Source organism: Neofelis nebulosa, chromosome 6 (assembly GCF_028018385.1).
Source record: "Neofelis nebulosa isolate mNeoNeb1 chromosome 6, mNeoNeb1.pri, whole genome shotgun sequence".
In the NCBI taxonomy this organism is placed as follows: Eukaryota; Metazoa; Chordata; class Mammalia; order Carnivora; family Felidae; genus Neofelis; species Neofelis nebulosa.
The window spans coordinates 40123742-40139965 of NC_080787.1; the positions used below are offsets into that span (position 1 = coordinate 40123742).

General features: G+C 51.2%; 1 protein-coding gene and 1 long non-coding RNA gene across 3 annotated transcripts in view; one reads left to right on the forward strand and one right to left on the reverse strand.

Moving 5' to 3' along the window:
* BTBD9 (BTB domain containing 9) overlaps window positions 1–16224 on the reverse strand; it is a 417943-nt gene that overhangs the window by 10700 nt on the left and 391019 nt on the right. For both annotated transcript variants that reach the window (XM_058733797.1, XM_058733798.1), the window contains exon 10: window positions 12945–13023. In XM_058733797.1, coding sequence (XP_058589780.1) covers window positions 12945–13023 — 79 coding nt within the window. The remainder of the gene's footprint in view (window positions 1–12944; window positions 13024–16224) is intronic.
* On the forward strand, window positions 7004–14201 carry LOC131514151 (uncharacterized). Its single transcript, XR_009262955.1, has 3 exons — window positions 7004–8327; window positions 9838–9975; window positions 13963–14201. It is a non-coding gene; the product is annotated as an uncharacterized LOC131514151 (long non-coding RNA).

Here is a 16224-nt window from a genome sequence, read left to right on the forward strand (position 1 = left end):
AACGAGCAGGCAAAGGGCGGGCGGGAGTCGGGAAATGAAGGGTGCCTCTGCGTGCCAGGCGCTGAGGACAGAGCGAGCCCCACACAGGCGGCAGGTGTGGCTAGAGGAACCGGGTGAATGGGGCCTGGAGGTCAGGAGGTTTGAGTGCATTCATTCACTCCGCAACACTTATGATGCACCACCTGCATGCCCACCATGCGGGTCCTGGCCCCTCAGAGGGTGCCTCTGAGGGAATGCTTCCTGGGGGAGGAGATGCCAGAGCTGAGTCGGGAAGCTTGAGGCAGCCAAGCAGGAAAGGCCAGAGGAGGGAGCCCTTGGCGCAGCAGGAGAGGGGAGGCTACTGTAGCTCTAGCCTTGGGGGGGGCGGGGGGGGGAGGGTGATGATGGAGAGAGCAGGAGGGTGCAGGCTGGGGGCAGTGGGGCCATGGCCCAGGGCAGTACCATGAGGGACTGGCCAGACCTGGGTGGGGAGCAGGGGACAGGGGCTCTGGACAGAAGAGACTCTTAAAAAGGGATTAAATTTAAAATATTAAAAAGAAATACATGTTTAAGGTGACAACTAATAAAAGTGGTTAAAGGAGGAAGGTAGATGACAACAAACCCTTCAACACTGAAACCCCCTGATGTAGACTAGCCATTTGGGATAAACAGAAAGAGTCCTTTTTAAAGGAAGAGTAACAGAACTGGGTAACAGATGAGGTGAGACCGACACAGGAAAGAAAAGGCTCCAGGGATTCTCTGGGAGGACAGAGATGGCAGCAGCGGGTCCCAGGGGGCTCCCGGCTCAGCCAACCTCCGAGGGCCCGTCCTCATCTTCAGATCCTTTCCCTGCTTTTGTTTTTCACACTTCAACTGCCCCACTGAGCACAAACACTGACCAGGCGCTAAGCAGGGGTGCCCCTGCCTGTAGGAGTTTACTGTTCTGCAAAGGAGGCAGCAGTGTGCCCAAGGTCACATGCGTGGTGGCATTCTGCCTCAGGGCCAAGCAGCTCTGAGCCGGCTCACCCGTCTGCAGAACAGTGTGCAGGCTGGGCTGTGGTTGAGGATCCACCCACCCGCCAGCTGAACCTAACACAGTACGAAGCCAACACCCGCCACGTCCTGGGCTACGGCACCTCATCACCATCATCTCGTGCAAAACTGCGGTTCCCCCCGTCGGGACCTTGGGCACCCAGAGAGGGGGCCTAACTGTTCTCAGGAGCGGGGGTGGAAGGCGAGCCTGTTGTGGGGAAACTGGCTCCTTCCTCGGGGGTCACGTTGGTCGTTGGTCGGAAGGGGCCTGAAGCGCCTCCCTCCTCCTGCCGCAGGGCCCCTGCTCTCACACGGAAACCAGGGGAGGGAGCGATGGCTCGGGGGCGCGGGGTGCCATCGAAAGTGTGCCGCCTGCCCGCCACACCCTCAGGCTGCTCTGCCCAAGTGCACCTCTAGCCTCCCTCTAGGTGGAACAGCCAGGTTCTGAGTTTCTCTTCGCTCAGAAGCTTGTGCAATTCAATTTCTTTCCTGCGAACCTTCCCAAGACTGCAATACCCCTCGGAAACGATGTGACCAAAAGTGAATGAGGCATACAGGGCAGAGTCGCACTACTGATTTATGCAAAACCATTACGACCGCCGCCGCATCATTTTCCCTTCCCCTTTTCGGCAATCATGTATCCCATTAGCCTGTTTGATTGCCGCCGCTCACAAAGGGGCACCTTCGCTGAACCAGCTTCAATGGCCTCTGGATCTATCCCTGGAGAGGAGCCGGCTAATTTGGAATGTAGTCGTGTGTATGAATCCGACACAGCCTTAGCGCTATCCGGGTGTCCTTTTTTTGGTAGCTGCTGTTTATTATCACTTTGCCTTTCCTCTCTGGGAGCCATAATTTTCGACATGTTTGAGATAGTCTGGGGTGTTCTTTTTCTCTGTGAACCCTGGAAAGGATGAGCACAAACGCTCTGGCCTCTTCTCGGTGACGGGGCTGGCTCCTCGGCTGGCCGCTGTCTGCCGCCTTTCATTACAGGGACTCCCCAAGCACGCTGTGCTCGACACATCTTCAAGGGTTTTAGAAGCAGAGAAGCCTCTGCTAATTTTCCCAAGTTGCACTAAGAGTCTGCTGTGAACTGTAGCAGAAATTGGGAAAATTTAATAAATGTTGATCCGTGGCTCTACCTTGCTTTTCTGGTTTCTCCTGAGTAATTTTCACAGACTGCTTTCATGCCAACCAATACAAATAGGATTCCTGACCCAAGCTTTCAGCTTACATTTCCAAGGTGACATATCTTTATAAAATAGATACCACCTCTCAGTGATATCGGCTCGTAAGTCAGACACAGAGACATGGCTTCTGAATTATGCCACCCTGAAGACTGCCGATCTTTCTTCACCCCACACCCACTGTGCGTTCAATGAGCATTGACAGATCCTGACGCTTGTGACAATTGACATCTTTCTTACACTCACCTCAGGGGCAGAGGTCAAGAGTCCCCTCTGTAGGCTTCGGGGATGTTTTACTTTTTGTTCCTTTAAAAATGAAGTCCAAGTGTCTCCGACAAAACACCCCTTTTTATAAACAAAAGTTCTGTAATTGTACATCTGAACAGCCCAAACCATTGTTTTCAGTTAAGAAACCCTCTTCAGAGGGAGATATTTCCAGATTCTGAACAATACTTTTTCAGTATTGCTTACAGATGATAGGATGCCCACATCGTTTTGCACAAATATTTAGTCCTAATACACGTAGAAGTACATTTTTGGTGACACTGCTTTTATATGGCAAGTTTTTAAACTTTCCAGTATCACTTTCCCATATTCATGTAGGCCAGGGCACCCACAGATCCCTGGAACTTCACTGCTTGGAAGGTTCTGGAAAAAGAGTCTTTCCAATACCTATCAATACAGGCAGCCCCACAATCCCCAGTTACTGTTTTTGATGTGTGCACACTCCAGAGTTCCAGGGAGAGCGATTTACTCTCTTCGTAATTAAGTTGGCCCTGGAGTATTAGTGGCTTTTTATTTTTGAAAAACTAAGAAACAGAAACGGGAAATGTTCTAGCTCCCAGGCAGAGCCTGGCAGGTGTGGCCTTACCAAGGCCCCCTTCCCACATCAAGGGAGAGTCTGTCTGTGGCCACTAGCCCCGGAAGGCCGGCACGCGTAGCCCCAGCTTTCCGGGAAAGTTCTTCACTTCCTCCAGGTGATGTGTGTCTGCTCCGCGTCGCAGCCCCAGCTGCTTGGAGATTTCGGGCCGGCTGCTAACTGCTGGCTTGGCACTAGGACGCCATTCGAGATTATCCTCACAAGCCGGGTTATCTCCCTTCTTTGCTGCTGGGCGGCCCCACGCCTCACCCATTCAGGTTCTTTGGGCGCCGCCTCCCAGGGCAGTGGTTTGGTGCCGAGTCGGTGTGGCTGCAGCATGGTACACACGAGGACCTTGCGGATCACAGTGTAAGTGCAATGACACACACTCACTGCTGGGTCGTTTTCCCTCTTCCCAAGCAAGTCTTCCATAATAGGCATTTAAGAATAAAGAGGCCTAGAACAGGTCTTCTTTTGTAATTATGCTACAAATTAAGTATCTTCCTGCTTTTTCTGTCTCACTGGGAAGGAGACTGGATTTAAGATCGAATTCACTCTCCTTATTTCAAAGACAAGCGTCCTGAGAGCCAGGGAGTGAAGTGACTTGTTGGGGGGTCACAGAGCTGGTCGGTGGGGGGGGTGAGGCTGGCACCAGTGCTGGGGTCTCCTGGGCCACACTCCACGAGGCCCTCCCTCCCTTCCTTCCACCCTCTGCTCTCTCCTCCTCTGTTCGTTCCCTACTTTGCCAGCCTGCACATCAGGGTTATTTCTCAGAGCTTACTTCTAGACCCTCTCCAGCCCTTTCTTCTTAGCTCGACTTCTGAGGTACTTGACCTGGATTGCGAGCTACATGTGTACTCCTTAAATCCACATTTTTGTGTGGATGGCACCTGTAACTCCCGCTCACTGTGTCCTACAGTATCTTGTAACTAAATGCTTCCACAGACTTTCCCCCAGCCACCACAGCCCTGCCATTCTCCAAGGTCATGGGGATGACAGCCCGGTGCAATCTTTAGCTCCTCCTCGTTCCTCAGATGAAAGTTGTCACAGGTGATTCCTGAGAGCTTATTTTCCTCAGAACACTGCACTATAGCTATGGCCCTCAGTCTGATTTATGGAGGGGCTACTGTGTGTGGGGCACGGGGCTGGGTGCTAGGACACGAAGATACCATGACACTGTCTCTGCTCTCAAGAAGTGCGGTGGAGGGGCACCTGGGTGGCTCATAATTAGTATCCAACTCCGGCTCAGGTCATGATTTCACTGTTCGTGGGTTCGAGCCCCGCATCGGGCTCTCTGCTGTCAGCGCAGAGCCTGCCTCAGATCCTCTGTCTCTCTCTGCTCCTCACCCCTCTCTCAAAAATAAACATTAAAAATTAAAAAAAAAAAAGTGCAATATAGTGCGGGACCCAGGCAAAGCCTCTATTAATTAAGCAAACTCCTAGATGCCAGGCTGGCTTACCTGTCCCCATGCCCGGGGCCCTGCTGTTCCTGTGCTTCCCTGGTCTCTGGCCCACACCTGGTCCCGCCCTTGCAAATACTACCTCCATCTTGCATACACCCCACAGGGCATCCAGGTGCCACCTGAAACCTGGCTTGTGCTTGTTATTTCTCTTCCTGAGTAGGTTTTCTTTGTGCACATCCCTTCCCCATCACTGCCACATGATGCCCCCAGATGGCCCGGTTCCTTCTCCCTGACAGAAGTGGGAGTTTGAGGGCTGACACTGCGTCTCTGTCTGTAGGTCTTCCGAGGGAGAGACTCACTGGTCCACTTTCTCTGTATCTCTCTGCGTCTCTGCCGCTAGGATGTCTGCTTCAGTTCTGGTGCTGACCGACCGGAAGTTCTGGCCTTGAGAGCCAGCCTATGACTGCTGTGACGTGCACCTGCCTTTGGAAGCTTAGAGCACAGCCTCCGGAGGATGCTGCCGGGGAAATCCCGGGGGGACCAGAGAGGGAGTGATCAGACCTGGTGGGGGTTTCTGGGAAATAATTATCACCAGGCCAGGAAGGAGCCTTTTCCGTTTTGTTTTGTTTCTAAAGAGCCCATTTCCCTGTTTTTGTTTTTTTCCCTTCACTAGAGCCACATGTTGCTATGGGAACGAGGATGGCACTGGGACCCACAGCCACTCACCGGCCTGACAGAAGCCTGTAAATAAATTCTGCCTCACTCCGGGCTCCGCGCTGAGTGGTCCTGGAGGGCAGCTCAAGCAGCCACTTGCTGACACTCTGTCCTGCTGGTGCCGGCGTGCGCAGGACCCTCCTGCGGCAAGCTCGCGAGCTGACTGCTATTCTGCCACGGCGAGCACGGAGCGCGCGGGGGAGTCTGCAATCGCCCACCCTCCGCAACCCTCCACGACACGATCTCATTCGTGTCTATGGGGTCCCCAGGGCCAGGATCATCTGACCCATTTCACGGATGAGGAAACCCCCTCCTCCGGCCCTGGCCCCGCATCCACGCACGCCAGCTGTGCTGCTTGGGCTGGCAGCCCGCACTGCCGTCTCTGCCGCGGGCTGCCCTCCACGGTGCCACGAGTTCAGGCGCCCCTCACGTGGCTGACTTCCACCAGGCGCAAGGCTGAAATCCCTCTAAGGAAGGGCCCTGCCGTGGTTTCTCTCCTAGGCACTGGCTGGCACAGGAAGTGTGCCCATAGAAGCCACTTGCTAAGTCTGACTGTGCCGCAGCAGAGATGGGCTCACCTCTGTGGCTTTACTATTTATTATGCATTTGTGGGACACAGAGCAGCCTGGATGTTTTGAGAGACCAATTACCCGGATTCAAATCCTCACTCTGTCACTCACTAGCAGCATGACCCAGCAAGTCACTTAACATCACTTGGCTTTAGTTTCCTCATCAAATTTTCCTTTTTGCTTGAAACATTTTGGCTGTGAAAACCATGCACCAAAGAGTACATGGAAATGCAAATGTATAGCTTGTTGAATAACTATGTAACAAAAGCCACTCAAACTTTCAAGAACCCAGGAACATTGCTGGTGTACCATGGTCCCTCCACATGGCCGGCCCTTCCTGATCCAAGCCTCCCCACCCTGAGGAAGCCACAATTCTGGTTTTAATAATAATAATTCCTTTGCTTTAAGTTTTACCACCTGTGTCCACATCTTCAAATGTGATAGGTTACTTTTACCTGTTCTTGAAGTTTTAAGAACATAATCCTAATTTACGTATTCTTTTGTATCTGACTTCTTTCCCTTGGCATGCTGTGATATTCATCATGTAGATCACAGCCCCCTGGATGACGTACTAGGCTTGGCTTATCCATCTCCCTGGACAGATGACTGGGTGGTGTCCCACTTGGGTCTGGTATGAACGAATGGTGCTGCTGTGAACATTTTCATTCTTGCATAAGAGCTTCTTTAGAAAACACACGAGTGTGAGATGCTTAGTCTTAGGGCAGCATGCAGATGTTCAACTTTAGTAGATCTTACCAAACCGTCCTCTTCGGCAACTACAGCAGGTCATACTCTCACAGTGCTGGATGTGAGTTGCCTGCTGCTCCTCATCTTTGCCAACACTTGGTACTGAGCTAATTCACTTTTAAAAAAATATTTTATTATTATTTTTTAATATGTATTTATTTTTGAGAGAGAGAGCACGAACAGGGAAGGGCCAGAGAGAGAGGGAGACACAGAATCTGAAGCAGGCTCCAGGCTCCGAGCCGTCAGCACAGAACCCGACGCAGGGCTCGAACCCACGAACCACGAGATCGTGACCTGAGCTGAAGTTGGATGCTTAACTGACAGCCACCCAGGTTCCCCTGAGCTACCTCGTTTTTAAAAAGTGAGTGAGAGTAGAATCTGCTTCCATATGACGGTTAGATAGTGTAATAAACCTAAAGGGTTTGGAATAGAGCCTGCCACACAGTAAGTGCTCAGTACACATGAGCTCCTGTTTTATAATTTATAATAAGAATAATCATTATAAAGGGTCTTGAACTAGGACATGCTGAGGTATGTGGCTTATTTACCTTTCCACTTACAAAAGCGACTGGTTTAAGAAACTCTTCATTGTGACTACAGAAAGTCTGCCTTAGACCACCACAGTCTCTTGATGGTGAGAACCTGTATCACTGAACCCTTTACGTGGCTGATTGATGCACAAGGGAGACTGAACAATTCCTTCACTCACTCAGCCAACAGGTACTCTATGCTGATGCGCACCAGGCCCATGCAAGGTGCCTGGGATACAAAGATAAATATGACACAGCCTCTTTCCTCAGCTGCACACACACAATAGGTGAAGTGGGACCCTGAGAGCAGCCTACAGACCATCAGCTCTATCCTCAGCTTCTGTTGACTTGGCAAAGGTTTGCATGTGGCTTCTTGGGAGCGGGACCCCAGTCTTTCTATATTGCAGATAGTTTCTTCTATAGTCTTTTTGAGCCCCCAGGGGCCATCTGTGCCCCTGAGCTCTCTGCCTACTGAAAAATCGCTCCAGAACGTGCTCTCAAACCCGGGTTCCCATCCAAGCCATAAAAAGAAACAGGTACCACTTCTACTTCCTTTAATACACGGACAGATTTGCAGACAGCTCTCGTCTGGACCTCGTCTGGCCTCTGAGGATGGAGGCGTGTCCCTCTGTGGCCCTGCTATGATAATTAATGAAATGGAAACGAAGGGGTCCACGCGAGGTGCTGCTTCAAAAGCAGCAGGGCTCCTCCACGGTCTCCAGAGCTGAAACTGGAGATCTGCCGTGACGTTTGTGGTGTTGTTGACAAGGCCCGGGTTGCGACCGTTTCCAGACAAGAGAGCCTCAGAAAGCTGAGCAGTACCTGCCTCCCGAACACGCAGAGTTGATTAGCAGTTGAGGAAGATGGGCAACCGTGCGGGAACGACCTCACGACTGCCAGACTGGCGGCTGAGACCACCATAACGTGACTGAGGAAACAGCCCAGGAGGACCTTTCGGGCCACTGGCCCTGGGGAGAATCAGACAAATGGAAACAACTGAAGGAGAGCAGGATGAGAGGGCGGGCATGCTAAAAGACGCGTGTCTGCCATCTAGTGCCAAGCGGGACAAGAAGACAAAGGAAACCCTGCGCGTGGGCAGAGAAGACATGCAAGAAAGGCAACCGAGGGTAAAGGGGAGAAACTCGAGCCGTGTGGGAAACACGCCAAGCACAGGGAGACTGCGGAGGGGATGACAGAGCACACGCTGGCGGGGAGGGAGAGGAAGCGTAAGAAGCGAAGATAAGTGACAAGGATGATGCCAAGTACACAAGGAGCGGGAGGTCACATGAGGCAGCGGTGGAGTCTGTAAGGTAAGCGTTAGGGAAATTTATTGACAGAAGTCGTAAACGTAGCTAAAAGATGAAATGAATTCATTGCTGCGGTGCTCACAAAGGATAGATGAGAGACAGATGCCAGCAGCAGACACACACTTCCCAGAGGAAAGGGATGAAATGCTGCAGGAAATCAGAAGCGTGCCAAAACAGGTGATCAAGAAATCTGAACCTCCACAGTGGCTGAGGCTGCTGTCACCTGAGAGCCCGATCGCAGGGAAGCGGGGAAATTAACATGCAGCGGTCGCAGGCGGACCTCGGGTGCACGAAGGCCTGGCTGGTTGGGGTGGGACGCACACCCATGCTGGGCAGGAAATCCCAGGCTGTTTCAGCTCAGAGGCCTCTGCTGTTCCAGCAGCAGCCGGGATCCGGGGTCGGGGTAGGTTCCAGCACCACAGCCGCAAGCTGCTAGTAGCCCCAGCCACTGACACACTGTGCGGGCCACTTTCCACCTGCCACCAAAACAGACCGCCCGTGCCCCCCAGGAGTGTTCAAGTCAGAGCAACCTCTGAGCTGGGCCTTCCCTGCCATCCCCTGTCAGACCTTCTCCCTGGAGGGGGCAGCACCTGCAGAAAACAGTCTTCCCTGGGAGATGTGGCAGTTACCCACATTTCTCTGTTACCCACACATGCTCAAAACCAATTCCATCTACGCTTCTTAAAATTAGCACAAAGCCTGTGGCTTGGTAACACTTAGTATCTAAAGGTCCTGCTTCTGACTAAATGAAGGCCACAGGTGTCATTTGGCAAACAAGCAGTGACAGGCTGAGGAAGTTCTGCCTCTCCCTATACCACCCTCAACTGTGAGACAGAGGGGCCCAGACCCCAATATCCTGATGGCAGATTTCTGGCTTCCATGGGACCTCCCCCACCTCCCTGCCATCCTGGTTTCCTGACTCTGCCCCCAGCCTCCTTTCCCTGGCTGTCTGTGCCATCATGGCTCTCCTCCAGGGCTGCCTTCCCCAGGAGTCCTGCCCCACCAACCTTAGTCACCCCTCTTCCTATACTACAGCCTTGTCTCTCACACCTCTGAACATCACCACCCCAACTTAGACACATTCCCACTGTTCTCTAAGATAGGTGATACTTTTTCCAAAACTAGTATGCTGTAGGAGAGAATGCTTTGAGAGCTGCCATATTCTTTAAAGAAAAAAATTTCTTTTGGTTAATATTTATTTTTGAGAGAGAGAGAGAGACAGAGTGCAAGGGGGTGGGGGCAGAGAATGAGACACAGAATCCGAAGCAAGGCTCCAGGCTCTGAGCTGTCAGCACAGAGCCTGACCTGGGGCTTGAACCCACGAACCATGAGATCACGACCTGAGCCGAAGTTGGACGCTCATCTGACTGAGCCACCCAGGGGCCCTGAGAGAGTGCTAGATTCTTGACACTCAGGGAGATTCAGCACTTTTGCGTCTTCTTGTGTGCTCTGAGAAAGACAGTTTGTGGGTGTTGCCTTATGATCCCATTCATTATTCATGTTATGATTTCAGATGTTTCCCAGTTGGCAACACCACATTGAGGCTTTTTTCCCTGAACAGTAACTGACTCAGTCAGGCAGCCTGGCAAGTTGCTGCTCAGCCAGATGCAACAGATCACCGGTTAATTAGTCAACCTGTACAGATGGGCTGGTGAGTGTACTTGGAGTTCCCTGCATAGACAGTTCTGGAAACTCATTGGGAGGAGAAGGTCTTGCACTCCAACTTTAGGGTTCTGTAATGGGAAATTATTCCTCATTTGGTTACTCAGGTAGGTGACAGGGTTGGGGCTGAGTGCCAGGAGACTCTCCTAGATACATCCCAGTGCTCCCTGGCCTTCTCTGACCTAGAATTCCTTCTGCTGGAATACTAGACTTCAGAGTCCCATGTAGGGATTAAAGACAGAACTGGTTTGTTTTTTGGGGATGTATTATATAAGAAGTGACTGCACATGAAAAATATTCAATTTTAGCTTGATATATTATGTGAAGATAAATTTAAATTGTTTTCCAACTTGGTAAATAAAAAACACATAATATAAGTATAAGTGGCAAAAAATTGGGATTGATTGGCAAAATTTAAAAAATATGCTGAGTAATGTATGGGACGGTTGAATCACTATATTGTACACTTAAAACTAATATTAACACTGTATGTTAACTTTACTGAAATTACAATTTTTTAAAAAGATTAGAAAAAAATTTTTAAAAATAGGATATTTGGTTTGGGCCTCAAATATACATTGATTCAGATTCAAATTTACTTTTGTTACCTCATCCAAAAAAAAAAAAAGTGCTTTTATGACCTGATATTTAGAGTTCTTTAATTTTGTGCCTTAACAAATATCAATTTGTTTACTTTTACAATTTTCAGGTTTGGTTAGAAACAAAGAGGTAAGAGAGAAAGTTTCAGACTACTGTTTATAAGCTCTGCTCTCTAAGAAGCACACTGTAGGCACACTGTTCTAAATGAATAAAATGCAAATGCAAATGAATAAAAAGGTAAAATGAGTATAAATTATCACAATATTTTCAGTTTTGAGAATGCGAGTTGAAGTACCAGAAACACCCTGGTATGCTCTGGAGAATCCTGATTTGACAACCACAATGCACGAACCCAGGGCCAGCTATGTAATGTGCAGGGTTCAGCACAAAATGAAAATGTAGAGCCTTCTGTTCAAAAAAGCAGGAATAAAGCTTTATGTTTTCTCCCACAGTTCCTCTCTTGACCGGACACAGGGTTTTCTTTTGCTACTTAATGTTGCAACCCCTTGGGCAAGGGGACTCCGAGGCCGGGGCAGACCCACATAGGTGCCCGGGGCCCTATCCCGTGACTCAGGTGAGGGTCACACCAGACCCTGACCCTCCCTGCAAACACGCTGGGCCTCCAGGGGGAGTGGAGCGTGGTGGGAGGCATGGGCCAGGCTAGGAGGGGGAGGCTGGGCAGGTCTAGGTACCAGGGGTCAGTGGGTGGCTGAGAACCTGTCCTGGGAAGGTGAGAGGGGGCAGAGGTGGGTCTGTGTGTAAACTGAGGCTCCCGGCCCCTGGTGAGTGCTCCACTTCCCCATGGGGCTCCCATTATGAAAACAAATTCACAGGTTAAATTGTGAAGAATTCAAGATGGTGCTGGAGAACATAAACCCCAAGCACAGAGTCCCCTTCTGGGTGTGGAGCCTCACGCAACTGCCCTGGTCACATGCCCATGAAGCCAGTCTTGTGCAGAGCTGAGAAATACCACGTTGAGGTGAAAACTACAGAATGGTTACTATTTTGATGCCTTTCATTTCCTCTTGAGTTTCAGCTTTCCTGTTCCTTATGATTCCTGTCTTTTTTTAAGTTTATTTATTTTGAGAAAGAGAGAAAGAGAGAGAGAGAGAGAGACAGAGAGAGCATGCACACACACAAACGAGAGTGGGGGGAGGAGCAGAGAGTACCAAGCAGGCTCCATGCTGAAGCACGGAGCCCGACATGGGGCTCCAACCCACTGGACTATGAGATCATGACCTGAGCCAAAACCAAGAGTTGGACGCTCAACCAACCGAGCCATTCAGGCACCCCGTGATTCCTGCCTTTAACTAGCAGTCCTTCAGAGGTTCACACTCAACACTCATGACTGTATAAAAAGCAAGGGTGTAATAAGCAGATGAAGCCAACAGAGTGGCCACTAGTGCTCACTCAACACCCAAAGAACAGAAAAGGTAAGTAACGAACTTACAGTTGACTGACACTATTCACATCTTAAATGGTGTGACTGAATCCGCAGGTGCCCCTGTGAGCTCACTGGAAATCCATATTGTCGAGGGGATGACGGTCCAGGCGTGCCTGGCTCATGTCTGGTTTACACTTGCCGTCCTAGTGTGATTAGGAATCATGCCCTCCCTCACACTCAAGTGTCCTGGTTTCTCTGTTCACCAAGGGCACTGTCTTCTCTCTCCTGATCCAAGGGATCCAGTGCATTTTTCTGGGGCCATTTACATTCCCGAGAAAACAGCCTGGTGGTTTGAGGCTCAGACCCATCACCTGACTGCTGCCCTGACTGTGGGTACCCAAAATGGGGGGAAACAACCTGCCCACTCTCCCCCCGTTAACTCCAAAAATGAAGGGACGTCTACAAACAACATGATCTGCTGGGGCGATCCAGACCTGGACACCAGTGGAGGAACAGGCCCACTCACAAACATTTATGTGCAGTCAGGCCCAGGACAGAATAGACAGGCAGAGAAAACCAGCAACTGTCTTCCACGGTGGTCCCGTGGGGCTGGGGTCCCTTAAACACCACGTTCAGAGCATTGAGGGACCTCTGAAATAGCTGTCGTCTGGGAGGGCAGAAGACTTGAGGACAGGGTTGTTTGACCTCTCAAGGTCTCTGTGGTTGCCGATTCCATAGGGAGGCTGGTGGGAGTAAGCAAAGCCATAGGAGTTGGCTCTCATTTCCCAGTGAAGAGACATCTAGAAATGATAATGATATCCCCACTGTGCAGGAGCAGGACTTTCTTCTGTACCGAGCTGTCTGAACAACAGGCCATTAGCGGGGAGAACAAACAGTTCCACTTAACTCGGGATGTAGCATTTACCTGGACATCATGAAACAGCACAGCGTCTTTCATGAAAGGAGACCCTTACCTCATTTGCTGTGTTGTGTGTTCCCACGATTCGGATGAAGGAGGCAGGCTGTCTTTCAAAAGTTACAGATTGCCAAGACCTGTGAGAGGAAGCACAACCATTTGCCTGGTTAGATTGTACGGTTAACCCTGTCGGCAGGCAGGGGGAGCCAGGTGCTGAGGAAGGAGGGTGCCTGTCCTCTATCCTCAGGAGGCCTGTGAGGTGGCAGGGGCGGAGGGGGCGGGGAGGGGAATGGGAACAGGGCTCTCCCTCATGTGTGCCTGAGGAAGGCAGTCAGTATGTAGTGTCCCTACCTTCTGTGAAGGCAACCTGGGACTCACATAAAGCTCCCCCATCAACACACACAAAGTACAGACCAAGTTCACGAGGGAACAATTGTGAGGCCGAAAAGTGATCAAGGTCAGTGAGAGTTCACAAAACACATTTCCTCATCTGTGAAACGGGCCTGTTGGCTGAATGGGCGTGCGCCTGAGAGGCGTGGTGGGTTCTGGGAGGAGAGTTTTAAACCAGGGCAGGAATGTGGACTGAGCAGGGCAGGGCAAGGGGAGGGGGAGGAGGGGCTCACTCACTGCCATGAGTGCAAGTGGTGGCACCTGGGGAAGAAGACGCGGCTTCTCCACAGGCCTCCACCTCCCCCCCTTTCCTGCTTCCAGAGGCATCCCCCCAAGGGCTTATTCTCAGGACCTGCCAGTCTCTGGGCGGGCTCAAAGCCAGCTGCTTTAAAGCCCAGCCAGGCAGGCTCTGAAGCAACCCCGAGAGGAGGAGCTCTGCTCTTGGTTTAAGGCTCACAGCTCATCAGAATGCACTGGAGGAGAGCTCGGCACCCACGACTGTAAACTCCAATAATATTTTCTGTAATAAATGTGAGGAGTTCACAGTTGTTGCCATCCCTCCTCCGCTCACACAGTGGAGATGCCAGCTGCTGGGAAGCTGTTTCCTGTAATTGTCTAATTACCAAGCAATGCTACCAAAGAAAATATATGTATTTGTGGTTTGTTTTTTCCCCCTTTGGTTTCAGGTGTTCCATCTTCTCTCTCACTGTGAGCCTCCCACTGAGATTGATTCACTGCTGCCCGGACACCCAGGCCCCTTCAGGTCATTAAAAAGTCGTTACCATCCTGTGTGCAAAGTCTGTGCCTCTGAAAGCAGTTTTCTGGAAACAGCGTAAGAAAAATCATTCTCTTTGCAAAAATGCTATCATTCATATGTGAAGGTGATGCCATCTGATCATCCCCAGAGACTGCACTCTTGGCCCCTGTCCTCGGTGGGGGGGGGGGGGGGGGGGGGGAGGGGGGTGTTTTGCTCCCACACCCATGTGGCTCCCCTGGGGAGTCTGCTGGATGGGATGCAGCCCGTGGGCTTGGGCCAGGGCTACAGAGGGAGGCCCTGTGGGGCTTCAACCCTGGGCCTGGGCTCCCACAGGCAAACCTGTCACTTCTGAAGTGAGCTGTGTGACTGACGGACTGGCATCCTTCCTCTGGCAGGTCAGAGGAAGTGAGGGGTCCACGCTGCGTGGGGCAGCAGAGGCCCATCCCAGTTCCTAAGGGAAGCACACACTGAGTCTGGGCCACTGCCTGCTTCTCAGACCAGCCCTCCAGGAAAGAGAGACAGAGCCAGGACAAGTGACAGCAGCCGCTGACAACTATTATGTTCCGATCGGTTTCAGAAAAAGGACTGGAGTGGAGAGGGGCTGGGTGTGGAGGAGGTGCAGACTGTGTTCTTAGGTTTCTAGCTGCATGCCTATCAAAAAAATCCTTAAGTGCTTCTGGACATAGAGGTAAAACTTGGCTCACGGTCTTCAACAACATGCTTGTGGCCCTGAGAGTGCTGGGGGATCCAAATGATGCCTCCTGAGGTCCCACCTGTCCTCCTCTCACAACAGGGCTGGGCGCCCAAGGCAGGGAAGGGAGGGAGATCTCGCGGGAGTCGCCTTGGGCAGAGCTGGGCTCCCTGGGCAGCGGGCTCACGGCTTGGGCGCGTGTGCCCCCTGCCTGTGCCTGGGGAAGCAGGGCTGGCAGGGCAGCAGCCCAAGTGGGAGGGAGCATTTGTGGAGTAATAAGATCAGAAGGCCTCAATTTAATACCAATCCTCCATTACACCGCATTAATATCTAATCACATTAGAGTTCATTTTCACTAACACAGCCTGAGAGTTGCAAGATGATTTCATTTTCAGCAAAACTGGATACCGACCCTAAAACAAAATATCAGGAGGAAGGGATGCTGGTTAGGGTGAGGTAATGAGCATCTCTCCCTACCCAAGTATCAGATCCCATTTCCCCTCAACTTCTTGCAAACAACTTTAAATGCTGCTCGATGCGGACATGATAAGGTGGCCCCGGAAGTCCTTGTCACGTTGGGGCCGTGTATGCAATCACTGTGCAACTGGAGGACGGCTGCCTGAGCCGCGATCTCACAGCGCCAGGAAACTACAGCCATCACTCAGTCCACACGAGGCTCCACTGCCATATTTATTGAGCTTTACTGACAGCTGTATAAAATATCCCTCCTTGCCAAGTACCCTGAGTCCCTTCCTCAGCAGGCAGCATGCCCAGGGAGGCAACGGAGTCTTAGGGGCGCGGCACCCATTTTGGCTCACGGCCATGACTGGGTGACGGAGGAAGTGTCTGCACAGGAGCAACGGGTGTCAAAGCACATGTGGTCTCTGCTTCGAGCACTTACACTAAAACAGAAAGCCCTACCCTGGACTGAAGTCCCAAGCTGTTACTTGCAGGAGGGGCTCTCGACCACAGGAACCACTCCCCGCCTTGAGCTGCAGGCTCAAGAACAGGCTCCCCCGGTTACAGAAGTAACCTCACCTGGAGTGTGCTCCGAAGGACGGAAGGACCCGGGAGTGTAAATATGTATCTACACACAGATGTGTTCAGAGGGAGATCCGAAAGAATGTTTGTCAAAATGTTGATCAGGATTTTAGCTTTGGATGAAAGAATTCCCAGAGATATTTACTACACTTTTGTACTTTTCTGCACTGTCTGAATTTGGTAGAATGTAGAGGTAAGCATTTTTGAAAAGCACCTGTCCTGCCTACTACTCAAGGTTTTAATGCAGATCATGTGACATGAAGCAAGTGAACATACCAACGCTATACTATTATGCAAGATATTTCTAGTGGGGGGGAACGGGGCAAGGCAAGGGGGGTGACAGTCAAGACAGGAGGCTTTGATCCTGGCCCTTCATGAACTAGAGGTGGTACGGCACACTGGTTGACAACATGGGCTCTGGGTCAGAATCTCAGTTTTGCACTTTTACCAGCTCTGTGA